This window comes from Archocentrus centrarchus, chromosome 20 (assembly GCF_007364275.1).
Source record: "Archocentrus centrarchus isolate MPI-CPG fArcCen1 chromosome 20, fArcCen1, whole genome shotgun sequence".
NCBI classification, from domain to species: domain Eukaryota; kingdom Metazoa; phylum Chordata; class Actinopteri; order Cichliformes; family Cichlidae; genus Archocentrus; species Archocentrus centrarchus.
The window spans coordinates 2,572,718-2,587,417 of NC_044365.1; the positions used below are offsets into that span (position 1 = coordinate 2,572,718).

General features: G+C 45.1%; 1 protein-coding gene across 1 annotated transcript in view; it reads right to left on the bottom strand.

Moving 5' to 3' along the window:
* Positions 1–1,447: 1,447 nt before the first annotated feature.
* Positions 1,448–14,700, bottom strand: part of LOC115799968 (NLR family CARD domain-containing protein 3-like) — a 94,630-nt gene continuing 81,377 nt past the window's right edge. The window contains exon 7 of the mRNA XM_030757272.1: positions 1,448–1,722. Coding sequence (XP_030613132.1) covers positions 1,611–1,722 — 112 coding nt within the window. The 3' untranslated portion in view covers positions 1,448–1,610. The remainder of the gene's footprint in view (positions 1,723–14,700) is intronic.

The following is a 14,700-nucleotide window of genomic DNA, read 5'->3' on the forward strand; positions in this document are numbered from 1 at the left end:
TCCCACACCCGAGTTTTTGCTTTGGCCACTGCCTGAGCTACATTGCACTTTGCCTGCTGATTCCTGTCAGCTGCCTCCGGAGTCCCACGGGCTAACCAAGCCCAATAGGACTCTTTCTTCTGCTTGATGGCTCCCTTCACCTCCGGTGACCACCATCTGGTTCGGGGGTTACCACCACGACAGGCACCAACCACCTTGCAGCCACAGCTCTGAGCAGCAGCCTCAACAATGGAGGTGCGGAACATGGTCCATTCGGACTCAATGTCCTCAGCCTCCCTCGGAATGCTGTCGAAGTTCTGCCGGAGGTGGGAGTTGAAGATCTCCCAGACTGGGGCTTCTGCCAGGCATTCCCAGCACACCCTCACAATACGTTTAGGTGCACCAGGTCTGTCCAGCATCTTCCCCCGCCACCTGATCCAACTCACCACCAGGTGGTGATCAGTTGACAGCTCAGCTCCTCTCTTCACCCGAGTGTCCAGAACATACAGCCGCAGATCTGATGATATAATTACAAAATCGATCTTCGACCTGCGACCTAGGGTGTCCTGGTGCCATGTGCACTTATGGATATCCTTATGTTCGAACATGGTGTTCATTATGGACAAACTGTGGTTTGCACAGAAGTCCAACAACAAAACACCATTCGGGTTCAGATCGAGCAGGCCGTTCCTCCCAATCACGCCCCTCCAGGTCTCACTGTCTTTGTCAACATGAGCGTTGAAGGGTAAACTGTTCCCTTGCTGTTACAAACATAGGGGTCTTCTGAACCGCTCTTTGTCTGGACCCTCACCCAGAACCAGTTTCCCATGTGAGACCTTACCAGGGGGACAAGCCCCTGGGCAACATAGCTCCTGGGATCACTGGGGCACACAAACCCCTCCACCACGATAAGGTGGCGATTCACGGAGGAGTGAATTGTTTGTTTGGCCCACATTTATAAACCAGCGATGATCCTGAATCATAAGTATTACATAAGTATTACTGCATTATGTATTTCCTTCTTTTGTTATTCATTATTCAACAGAACAACATTAACAGGACAAACAACAGCAATAATAACGCAAACAAAACACACAGCAGAGCTACACAACTGCAGAGTCCCAACTCTAAAAGATGAGGTCAAGTCATATATTTGAGTGACAGAGATAATATCAGGCTGATCTATGAATCATCCATATGTAGACTTGATTAGAGCCAAAAATAAAGCAGCTCCAGTATAAAACTGTGCACAAGCAAGAATGAAGTGCATTCATAAAGCTGCATTTATTCCAATCAAACTGCCAACAAGCTGTTTATTGAACTGGTTTAAATGTAAATATGCTGCAGATGTTGGTTAACAGGAGCTCCACAATGACTGCAGCCCTGCATCTGTTTCCTACCTGATAATAATGACAGCAACAAGAACAATGAGACACGTGAGCATAAAGAGCAAAAAAAGGCTGCTTTATTCATCATGGAAAGTTTCAGTTTGTTCAAACATGAAATCATCAAATCCTGAAAAATGACTTTTGTTCAATGGTTTCATGAACAGATCCACTTCATCCACACAGCTCCCAATCTCAGCTGTGTCCAATCACATCCTAAATGATGAGCATCATGATGATCACAGTTTAAATCAGTGTGAACAAGAGGAAGAAGGAACTGGAGTTGTAGATGTGCTGGTTTCCAAAGTGAGACCAAAGGTTGGTGATCAGTGAAGGTCTGCTGATGTCTCTGCTGAGGCTGATGCAGTGGGAGAGAAGCAGCAACATCAAACACGTCAATACAAATATTCCTGAAACATCTGGAGCTCAGAGACATTTACATTTTCATCTGAACAAACATGGAGCTCCATCAAAATGATCAGTGCAGAGAAGTGACAGCCTCCATGGCTGAGCAGACACAGGAAAGAGCAACAGCCAATCAAAGTCCTCCATTAAGTGGACAACAATCAATAAGCAGCAGCCATAAAGTGTGACTGACAGGTGACCTCTGTGCAGAGCAGAAACAACAATGAGCTCTCAGCAACGCTGATGGAGACCAAAGAGAGTGAAACACACCAAACTGTCCCTCAGTGACCTCTGACCCTTTCACTTTAATGACCTCTGCAGAGACTCCAGAAGCAAAAAGCACAAGTCCAGCACAGAGCGGCTGAGTGAATGTGGTCTGGACTCTGTGGAGGAGAGTCCTGGTTTCAGAGATGCTGTAGAAGGACAGAACACCTGCTCTGTGATCCAGGTACACTCCTACTCTGGAGGAGCACCTGAGAGGGGAGCTGCCACTTTGTTGGAGACAGATGCAGACCTGTGTGCTCAACAGCTCAGTGAGCAGGATCTGCCATTGTATCCCAATAAACAGTGATGTGAGGCCCTGCTCTGCTCATCTTTCTGTGTGCGACTGCTACACAAAGCTGCCCCCCCATCCCCCACCCCCCACCCCCAACCCATTTCAGGGCTGACTCCGCCCTCTTGGCTCGTGCATCAGTTTGAATGTGTTTTAAAGCTGACTGAGCCTTTGGCAGCTTCAGACTCCTAAAGGACCACAGCATCGACTGCAACAAAGCATCGCAGCCTCTGCTTCAAACGCTTCTAACAATTTGATCAGCATCAAATTACTGACAGAGACAAACAGAAGTCAGCATTTACTGCAGACTTTAGGACCAGATCTGTGCTCTTTGTCCCTGAGGTCAAAGTTCATCTTAAAGATTGTATTCCTCAGAGACAGTCAGACAGCTTAATAACAGATGAAGGATTCTTTTCATTGAATTTCATGTGTGTAGCAGGAAAAGTGAGTGTAGAGATTAAACATGTCCTTTGCAAGAGAGTCACTGATGATCCAAAAGAAGCTCAAATATCAGAATAAGTCAGTGTCTCAGGCTCAAATATCAGAATAAGTCAGTGTCTCAGGCTCAAATATCAGAATAAGTCAGTGTCTCAGGCTCAAATATCAGAATAAGTCAGTGTCTCAGGCCAAACAGGAGCAGCAATGTTCACGTGGAACATTTGACCCTTGAACTGCCTCCGGCTCACTGAACATGACCTTCAGATTGAAGGTTTCACAGCTGCTTTAGACTCCATTATTCTGCCTTATTAGTTCATCAACTCTTTTCTTGCAGCCGTTTCTTGTGCAACAAAAGTGACAAACAGAAACACAAACAGCTTCAGATTCATCGGGAGTTAAAATGTCTGGGATTTCTTCCCAGGAGTCACCGCCTGGAACGCTGATCAACAACTCCCATCAGGCTCCTGCTGAGACGCACCCAGCACCCCCACTCTGAAGGAGGGACTGGCTGCCACATTAAGACTGCACAATCTGGACAAAGTGGACTCAGAGCAGCTGCACAAATAACCAAATGGGTCGCACCGATCCACGAAGGGGCCACAGCTTGGGTCGAGTGGTTCTGTGCTCTGGATGGGAGGGGAATATCTGACAGTTCATCCACCTGCTGAATGGCATTTACAGCCCAATGGGACAGCCTGGGCTTTGACAAGGGTCTGCTAACCCCCCAGGGTTAAAGCAGACACAGAGCTGCTCCCTCTTCTTAATGCTCTGAGCGTGCCTGATTGATTTAAAGGAGCAGTTCAAACATTTGAAGGGTCACATGGCTGAGATTCCCAGTTTGAGGTTTGATCAGGAAATGATGTGAATGGATCCATGTGAAGTTGTTCCTTCCTGTTTTTAGGACTTCAGCAGCAACAGTTGACCTCATGTTACAATGTTGCAGTAAACACACACTGCTGTTATGGTTTCATTTTCTCACAGCTAAATCTAATGCAGCATTTCTGTTCCTGATTTTATCCACTGAAGCTGCACTGCTGGGATCATGAAGGAGCTTTAATGGGATTTAATCTAAATCAATAAGCTGCTGTAAACAGGCCATTGTGCTGCAGCAGTTTGACATGAAATATATGATTAATATAAAAGTGTAAAAAGGGTTGAATTAACTCTAACACTGGTACTGAGTTAATACTGAAGCTCACTCAGTGTTAGTGTTACATATACTCTATATGAGAGCAGAGCTTTGAACAGCTGAGCAGTTCTTTGTACTCAGGTCTGTATGATGGTCACATGGTCACTAACACTGAGCTGTTTCTGACATGAGCCTCAGTCAGGCTTCCTGCTGTCATTGGCATCATTACTGCAGTTCAGTCAGCAATGAAAGCAGCATTAAAACAGCAGCTTCATTTCAGTGAGACTTTGAGCTCTGATTGGAGTTCACACCTGGATGATGACAGGGACCACACATCCTCATCCTCAGTGTCCACAAGGTTCAGGAAGCTGGTGAGGAAAATGGAGGCAAAAAGATTGTGGCTTTCATTTTGGGCTTCACTCATTTGGTTCCAGTTGAATCGGCACATTGTTTCATTTTTCACTCCAATGTGATCGACGTCGATGAGACAAAGTGATGCTGATGCGAGGTGACTGCTGTGTTTGTGTCCTTGTGACAAAGAAGAATCCCACAGCATCAAACTCAGTGGAGATGAGTGAGGATCCTCTGAGGAGCACAAACTGCTTGAACATTGAGACGTTATTGTGACGAGCCGCTCGGCCCCGCCTTCCTTTGGAGCGGCTCTCCTGCAGCATGGAGGGCTGTGGCTCATTTCCAGTCAGTGACACTGGAACACCTGGGCCCAAGGTGTGCTCTATAGAAGAGCTCACAGCTCATTGGATGAGGGGCTCTCCTTCCTGAGACACTTGCGTGGATGTTGCGTTGCTTTCTTGCACTTGCCAACATTGCATATGTGATTTGTTGCCTCGTGCACTCGCTGACACTCCTGATTGTAGCGACTCCACACGTCATGGTTAGTTTCACTTCTGCCTTTGTTCCTTTCATTTCACACAAACAGTCTTTTCATTGGCGTCTGTGTGTGCGTCTCCCTTTGTTGTCGTGGCCGTGCGGCCCGCTTCGTCACAGTGATGTAATGCAGCTGTGAATATTCAGCATCAACCAATCAAAGGCTTCAGTTGTTGTTTAGGTTGTGAGTTTCCCTCTGGGATCAATAAAGTTCTTCTTTATTCTGATTGGCTCTTAGATTTTGTTAATACAACTACAAAGGTTTAAGCCAATCATACAGAGAGCCAGCACAGGAAGTCTTTAGGAGAGGTCAAAGGTCAGTGTGGAGCTGAAGCTCTGAAGGCCTCCTCCAGCCATCATCATCCACTGAAACATGTGGAGGTGCTGCCACCTGCTGGGAGAACTGCAGAAAACAACATGTTTCTTTGATCCACTTCCTGTCTGCAGAGGTGGGAAGTAATGAAGTACAAGTACTTTGTTCCTGTACTGAAGTACAGCTCTCAGGTACTTTACTGGAGTACTTTTTGTCCTCGTCACATGTTCCAAACAGGCTCGTTACTTTAGCTCTGACACATTTGAGGGAAGTTTTTCTTTGCCATCACTGCGCCTTCAACCTTCAGAGCCATCTGAGCCTAAATGGAGCCAAAGCTCTGTGATGGAGCTCAAACTGTGGAGATACTGGTGCTGTTTGTGTCCACAGCAAGGAGTCGGCCGTGCGCTCTGTTAGGGAATGTGTTTGTGTTTGGAGAAGAAAATCAAAGGTCCAGCTCAGCTCTGGCTTCCTTCCTGCTGTTGTAGTGCCATCAGACTCCACGCAGTGCTGAGGCTGCAGCCTGTGCTGGAACAAGTGAGGGAAGGCCTGCAGCTGGATGATCTTCTTCCTGTCATTAGGCAGGACCCACATATCTGCAGCCCTCTTTGTTCCTGGGGAAGACGGCAAAGGGAGCAAACGCACACTGACAATCTGTTGTGAAGCAGAACCAAGTGAACTGCTGTCAAATGTCATATTTATTGGCTCCAAAAGGTTTCTGGCTGTGATCGGATCCTCGCTGAATGCACAGTTTGTCACGGCGTCCGTTCTTCCTCAGCTCAGTGACAAAGGGACCAGCAGGCATCAGGCTGAGCTGGACATGATGGGCTTTATTCAGGACGTCCTTCATGAAGCTGAAGCTTCAGAGTTTTGGATTCTGTGCAAATCACAGCTTCAAATGTGTGCGATGAGATTTTGTGACCAATAGATTGAAGTGTGTGACTGCTTGTAGTCTTTAAAAACAGTCACCTGCCGCCTGTATCTGTGAGACTGAACAGGTCAAAGTTGGATTGTGTCTAAAGTGTGTTGATGGTAGTAGAAGGTCTATTTTAGAGGAACCCACAGTGAGCTGTGCTGTCTCTGTTTGCTGAGCGAGGCTCTGAGACTATAAAGACAGATGTTTGCACAGAGAAATCAATGGGCCTGAAGCTGCAGCTCTGCATCAACACTTTAACAAACTGCATGTGTTTGAGCTCTCTGTACAAAGACTTGATGCTGAGGATCCAAACACAGAAGGCCATTTTATTGCTTTTATTACTTCCCGCCTGGACTACTGTAATTCTCTGTACTTTGGCATAGATCAATCATCTGTGCGCCGCCTGCAGGTAGTCCAGAATGCGGCAGCTCGTCTTTTAACCGGTTTAAAAAAGCATGAACACATTACCCCAGTCCTGTCATCCCTTCACTGGCTCCCTGTCCGTTTTAGAATCGATTTTAAGATTTTATTGCTTACTGTTAAAGCCTTAAACAGACTGGCACCTTTGTATCTGTCTGAGCTGCTTCACTGTCACACCCCTGTAAGAGCTCTGAGGTCATCGAACCAGCTGCTCTTACAGAGGCCTAAAACTAGACTAAAACAGAGAGGTGATCGAGCTTTTGCAGCAGCAGCACCAAAGCTATGGAACGATCTACCTCTCCATATCCGCACAGCTCAGACGATACACACATTTAAATCTCTATTAAAAACACATTTCTTTTCCTTGGCATTTGGCTGCAGTGCTACCTCCTTTTAGATGATTGTTTTATGGTATTTTTATGGTACTTGTTTTAAACGTTTTAATTTTTAATTTTCTTGTTATTTATTGTTCTTAATGTTTTTATTTATTTATTTTATTTTATTATTTTATTTATTTATTTATATATTTTTATTTTTATTTAGTATAGTCCTTGGGGTTACAGATCTTGTACAGCACTTTGGTCAACGTCGTTGTTTTAAATGTGCTTTATAAATAAACTTGACTTGACTTGACTTGATTTCTAACCATCGTGCTTTGCTCAGGTAGTCAGTGCTCCTCTGACCCATTCAAGAAGCTTCTAATAGAGGCTTTTCATTGAGGTCCAGAACTGAAGCTGCTGGAAACAGCTGCTCTCAACTTCCTGTGCTGTTCAAGGCTGAACTCCATACTAACTGTGAGCTTTCTAAATGTGGAGGAGAAGCTGCTGCTGCTGCTTCATCTCTTTAGCTTTGCTTTAAACAAACACTTGTTGGGAATACTGTGTTCTCACATTTGGAGCATTTGGAAAGTCCAAACAGTCGAGCGCACAAACATGTTTGATGGTTTGATGGCAGCACTCTTCAGCATTGCTCAAAGACCTTAAAGGGAGGAAATGTTGCACAAAGATTTGATCCAAATGAGGAATTTTTCCCTCTTTTTAGTTTTTCCCAGCAAACAAAGATTCAATCCCATTTTTGAACTTGTTCAACTCTTCAAACATTTTTCAAACACAAACCTGAATTTAGGACACGCTCGAGTCCAGAGTTGAATCCAGCTCAGACCTTTGGTTCTGAAGCATCTTTGCATTGTTTGAGGCGCACACATTATGAGCCAATATCATGATATCAGCTTCTATTTACAAAGATGGATCAATGTGTTTGACACACTGTAATGTGTGGTCACATTATGTGGTTTAATTTTGTGGTATTGTGTGAATTTGGTTTATAATTTGGTTAAATTAGGGTCTTAGTTTGTGTAAGTGTAGTGTTGTCCCAAGTTCCAGCACAAGGGGGCACCCTCGACCCTTAGTGTGGCTCCGCCCTCAGACTCTGCAGAAGAAGGAGAAGGAAACACGCTGCTGTCTCCATCTCATCATGTTCCTGTTTTTCAGGATCAAATATAATGTGTTGGCAGCCCCCTCACTAGGGCCCTGTTACAGTTGTGTTACTGAGGACAACATGTCGCACATTTGGTGTGATTGTGTAACTGTGGCAGGGCTGATTTTGTGGGAACACTCAAAGATTTTTATGGAGCTCCATTATTTTTTCAGCTGCTGTTGGACTGAGATGTGCTGGTATCAGTGAATCAGCTGACTGCACCGCCAACCAGTCAGCTGATTCATTCAGGAACGAAGCGTCGCTGCTGCTGACGTCATAGGTCACGTGATGGTTTGGGCCCAAAGCGAGCCTGGAAGCGGTGGTTCTGTGGTTTTGGAAGTTCAGGCTTTGAAGCAGGTATCAGAGCTTCAGTGTGGCACTGCCATCACTGCTGTGGAGGAGTCCCATCGTCCACAGCTGCTGTGGGGGAGTCCCATCGTCCACAGCTGCCGTGGAGGGGTCCCATCGTCCACAGCTGCTGTGGGGACAGATTCTGTTCTTAGAGGCTGATGGTCCATCGAGATCCTCTACACCTACTAGAGTCTAGCAGGTGTAGGGGTCGGCGACCCGCGGCTCAGGAGCTGCGAGCGCCTCTTCAGCCTCCTTGTAGCTCCTCCTTCTGACCTTGATGGAACCCCCCACACACACACACCAATATGAAGATGAAGCAGTGAGCATGTGGAGTCCTGTCCATCTTTAGCTCAACATACTGATGCCAGCAGGAAGTGGATGAAGTCCAAATATGGCTCCCAGCTCCCAAATGACAGCCTGCAGTCCTGTGTGAAGGTCAAAGCCCCATCAGAGAGAAGATGTGCAGAGATGTTCAGAAGTGCCATCAAACAGGTGAGAGCAGCATCATTTAATAGGCTGTTATTGTTCAGAGGAACATTTGTTTCAGAGCTGATTTGTTTGGATGCTCAGCAGGTTAATTGGTGGACGTGGCTGAGGACACAAACAGAAGAGGATGACAGCACACTGACATGGACTTTAGTCACAAACATCACTAATCTGATGGAGACTTTTGGACTGATTCATTTGACAAATATGGAAGGACTCACAGAGGCCTGCATAGTTCAGTGTTTCCTTCATTCCAAGCAGACATACAGTAGTAGTACAGATGCACATACACTTGTGTTTGAGGCTTTCCTTTGTTAGAACAGCTCCAAAGAGAAGAAGAATCAAACTGATCAAACTTTAGAAGCTGTCTTATGTTTGGCAGCTGCAGCCAAACGGCTCTTTTCATAGTAAAGCTGCAGACGGAGCTGGACGCTCATATCAGCCCATGTTTGGACACAAATATGAGCTTCTTTCAGGGCTAATTGATAAAGTCAGTTACTCGTTAAGTCACGTGATTGACGGCAGCCACAGTTTCCCAATAAATATCCCCATTAGCTTCAGTGCAGCTCTATTCTGTATCTACTGGCTCCAGAGCTTCAGTGAAGCTGGATCATGTGATCCTGCATCAGAAACCTTAGGGCGGAGCTTCATTGGGCCTGCTCTCCTCCCAGAACACCTGTCACCTGTGAGAGGAAGCTAGAAAGCTGCAGGAACATCTCCATGATGCAAACACTGCCAGACTCTGTCAGTGAGCAGCGACTGAACAGTTACCCAGAATCCTTTGCTGTCCTCAGTTTGAAAGAGCTGCAAAATCAAAGGCTCATCTGTGTGTGTGTCCATGCTGAAGCATTCACAGTCAGCTTTGGGCTCAGGCTGCAGTGAATGTGGCCCTTTCTCAAAGGTTTCTTTGGCAGCTTTCTCTGTGTTCATGTTTCACAGCCTTCCAGCAGCTGATCTAGAAGCAGGAGGCTCGTGTGCAAAGATCTGTGAAGGAGAGAAAGATGGTGAGGAACATCTACACTGACCTTCAACACTGGAAACTCCAAAAGCTCCTTGAAAGCTTCTTCTCAGCCCTCAAAGCCAAACTTCAGCCACGAGAGCCGAGAGCATCGAGCTTCTTTGTAGGGACGTTCTCAGAAACAAAGACTTCATGTGTGCTGTGATCCTCAAAGCTTTGTTGGTGGACATGCTGGGCTGCTCCCATTAAGGCTTCAGGAGGATCGGGATGTTCAGGAGAGGATCTCCCATTTTCTGCTTCATCCACACAACTTGCACTCATCAGTGTGAGACTGCTGTGTCCCTGAGAAGAAGCATTTCCATGTTGGACACACATGATGCTCTTTTCACAGAGTTGTTCCAGAGAAATGCAAACAGGTGCAAACTGCTGTGTTTCCATAGATGAGCTCTGTATGAATGTGTGGACCAAAGACAGGCAGGTGTTTGGGAGCTCCTCAGGCACAATGAATGATCTCAGGTGGGGAAGGAGGAGACGAGCAGCACGAGTCCATTGAAGAGGCGGCTGCACTGAGGGCACAGGCAGAGGAGCTCAGCCCTGAGACGAGGGAGCCGCCCATCAAACAGCAGCTCCAGTTAGAGGTCTGGAAAGAAGCTTCGCACGCTGGCTGAGGATGACTGACAGCTGTGGTCATGTGACCAAACTGAGATCTGGGATGCACTTTGTCCTCGGAGCGCCAAAAGTCCAGCCTGGAGGGAAAGGAGGTGAGCAGCAAAGGGGCCTCTGACTGCCTCCACTTCACACACAGGCAACAGGTTTGCTGCATTTCAAAGGTGATGTTGGTGCAAATCCACACAAGTGAAGCCGTGATTGGAGCAGCTCCAACATCCAAAGGACACTTTTAGAAAAGCCAGTGTTTCTGTCCCGTCTGCAGCAGCTCCTCAGCAGCAACATCCAGAGACACACATCAAGCTGATGTTCTCATTCAAACAGTGCAGGATGTGTTCAGCCTCCAGTCTAGGAAGCACACGTTCTCCTTTTTCACACCAACATGGAGAAAGTGCTGAAACTTGGAGCTCAACAACCTGATGAGCCTCCATCAATCAGTGGATTCTCCCTGGAATCATCAATGATTTCCCTCATGTGCCCATCAAGCATCAGATTCAGATCCGTCAGCATGTTTCCAGCTCCTACAGCGTCTGTCAGCAGGAGGGGAGAGTCCAAGGGTCAAAGTGAGGAAGACTGTGGAACATGGGAATGATGTTTGTGTGTCTTTGGCACTGAGCGGCTCCCCCGGCAGTCCCTGCTGAATCCCAGCAGAAGCAGGAAGGCTGCCGGACCGCCCGATGGCCTCGGCCTCTAGAAGCCGTCCCGTTATGAAGGAAGCAGCTGGAAGCTGTTTGGAAGGCAGCTGAGCAGAATTCCTGTGGAATAAGTCAGTGATGAAGAGCAGCAGGAGTTTGTTCATCTGTTCTTCTGCTGCCATTCAGCTCCAATCACAGTGGGAACATCAGCTCACTCAAAGTGAGTCCTAGTTTGTTGCTGCTCAGCTGCAAACATTCACAGCATCTTCATTTCCTCACAGATTGTGTGGATATCAGAGATGTTGTGTTCAGGATGTGGCACTATTCCTCACATTAGAGACAAACTCCTTTTTCTCAGAGATTAATATTCTTTATTTTTATTGTGAAAGAGGAAAAAGAACCATAAAAACAAAAGATGGAATAATAGATCTATTTGCTTTTTATTTTTACAAGTTATACATAAACTTTGCAACATTCAGGAGAGAAAAAAATATTTAAAGGAGAAAAAAATTATACATTATACAAATATGCTAATCAGTTAACTTATTTGGGACACAAGAAATTAAAGCCAGCAAATGATGGAGATAAATGGAACAAAGATTATTGATACAATACTTCTGTAAAGTCTGGTTTTAATGGTTTTATGTATCTGACTCATTTAAGCCATAGATCAATAAATTTACTTTTCTTAAGATTGATGGAAAAAGTAAAAAGCTTCCATTATGTAAATCTCATTAACCACATCTATCCAATCAGAGACTTTTGAGTGTGTTTTTACAGGCTGATATAAAAATAGCAAATAAATACTAATCAGCTGATCTGATCAGAAAATCACAATTCCCCATAAATAAATGAAGGAACTGTAAAGGTATTTTATTATTGAGTACAGTAGTTATAATTTTGTGAACCTCTGCCCAGAATGGTTTTATTTTTGGACATTCCCAAAATATATGCCAGCGGTCAGCTTCCTGAGAACCACACAGCCTCCAACACTCAACTCTGCAGGATCCAAATCTGCTTTTTGCTTTGCTGTTATAAAAAACAATAAGACGTTTCCAATGAAACTCCTGCCACATATGAGAATTTGTACATTTCCACTGAGACTTAGATAAATGTAACCATTGGTCTGTAGATACATTACATCCCCTTTCCCATCTTACTCTGCTGTAGTCTGTGGGTATTTTTCATCAGTAGCCCTTTATAAATACTAGAAATAACCCCCTTAACCACAGTGTTTCCATATGCACCCAAAATGAGTTTTAGAATGGGATCATTAAGATCTGTTTTGGGTTTAATATTATATTCAAAATAATTGTGAACTTGCAGGTATCTAAAAAATCTGAATTCTCAAGCTGATATTGTTTTTTCAAATTTTCAGTCCCTAAATTTCTCCTTTTCAGTGAGTGAATAAAATGTTGTTACACCTTTTGGAAATCCAAAATTTAAAATGATTATCCATGAAGTTAGGCCTGAATCCAGGCTCAAAATCACACCATTGGATTATCTGTATTTTATCATTTAACTGATTCTCTCCTGTTATTTTATTCCAAATTTAATTGAGTTTTGATCCATGGGTTTGAATCTCTTTTATAAACGTGTCTAAATGTGTATAAGCCAGTGCTGCAGGTACAGGAGGAACTTTCATGATTGATAGTTCAATATCTTTCCTCCTAGCATTATATTGTGTGGAGCATAAATAAATAAGAGGCCTAACCTGGGCTGCATAATAGTATCCTTTAAAATAAGGTAACCCCATCCCCCCTCCTCCTTCAGCAGCTGTAATGTTTAATCTAACTCTGGGTTTCTTCTCCTGCCAAATAACTTAGAAATAATTTGATCTGTTTCTGAAAATTCTTTTGGAGTGATTTCTACTGAGAGTGCTCGAAATAGAAACAGATATCGTGGGATTCATTTTTACACAGTCAATTCTATGATTCAAACTGATAAAGGAAACAGTTCCATCTATTTATATCTTCTTTCATTTTTGTCAAGAGGGGAACAAAATTCATCTCTGCGAGCTGTGAAACATCACCAGGACAAATTCATCAGAGTGAGGAGGAGGAGGAGGAGGAGGGGGAGGAGGAGGAGGGGGAGGAGGGGGAGGAGGAGGAGGAGGAGGAGGAGGAGAAGGAGGGGGAGGGGGAGGAGGAGGAGGAGGAGGCAGCTGAGGGATGGAGAGGAGAACAGACGGGCTGACCTCTCTGACTCAGGGACTGCTAGAAGAGTTTAAACTCTGAGTTTCCTGCATTCCCAGAGATTCCTATCATGAACTCTAACACTGTGGGGAATTCCACTCAGAAACACTCAGAGATGAAGAGAACACGGATCAGCTGAAAAAAGCTTTTTGGATTCTGTCAAATCCAAAGTTTGATGAATCCAGCTTCAGATTCAGTCTGAGTCATTCCTTTGATTCCAATCAGCACATTTATTGATCATTAGTATCCACATTAAACATTAAGCAGTGTAGGCTCCGCCCACTGAGGTCACATGATTCAAGGATCATCTCCAACCACAAACACACCTCCACCTGCTGCAGTTCTCCCACTGAACCACTAGATGTCTTTATTATCTAAATGATTGCAGACATACAGCCCCCCCCCCCCCCCCCCCCCCCCCCCAGCAGGGCTCAGATCACATGTTTCCTGTTATTATGTGAAAAAGCAGAAAAAAATCTACCAGTGTGCAGATTTTCACACTTTTTTCATGTGCTGAACAATTCTGACCTGATGGACGATATAAATGAAGCAGGTGAGACAGATGGTTGGTATCAATATTAATGTTCTGCTAATATATGAAAAACTACTTTAAGGAAAACACTGAAACTTATAGATGGACACATATTTGATCTCCAAGCACCCAAACCTGATGTGTAATTCCTAAAAACATTGTGTCTATGATGGAGATGTTGTTGGAGGCCTTTCCAGGTGATGTTCTCCTGACTGTGATCCAGAATGAAGCCTGAAAAGCTGAAGCCAGTGTCAGACAGAGACTCTGCAGAGACTGTGTAGAAGGACAGAGCAGCAGCAGAGCATCCAGATCCACTGATGATCCTCTGGCAGATCCACAGGGACACACAGGGATGATGGTGGACTCTACATTGTGTCTGACAGTGGAGCTGTTCTCAGAGCAGTTCACTCTGCAGCACTGACAGTCATCTGCACTTCTTCTCATTCCTCTGTCAGTCACTGCTGGATGAAGCTCTCCTCTCCACTCCACCTCCCAGTAACATGGCCCAGTCAGAGCGTCTCTGCACACAAGCTGCTGCTGCTTCAACCTCTCTGGATCATCAGGACACAGCTCCTCCTCTCTCAGCACACACATTGAAGATTGAAGTTCATCCAAATGTTTTTCCCTCCTAGTTTTAGTTTGGAGTCTCATGAACTCTAATAACCTTGGTCTGTCCACTCTGAGCTCTTTAGGAACCCCAACAACAACCCCAACAATTCATAGGGGATGTTTCAGTCCCTCATGTAATGGTTCCAGCTGTTAACTGGAGGAACTCCATCCAAACATCTGCTCTCACAAAGTTCTTCATCACCTACAGACTGTTTCCTTCACTCCTTTAAGCTGGAAAATGAATGCAGTCATTGGTCCATGCTGGGAAAATGTCTGCATGCTGCTTTGTTCAGAGAGCTGATTGGCTGCTGACAATGAACTGATGCTGCATCAGAGCATGTGAGCTTTCCAGGAGCCGTTACTATGGTGAGC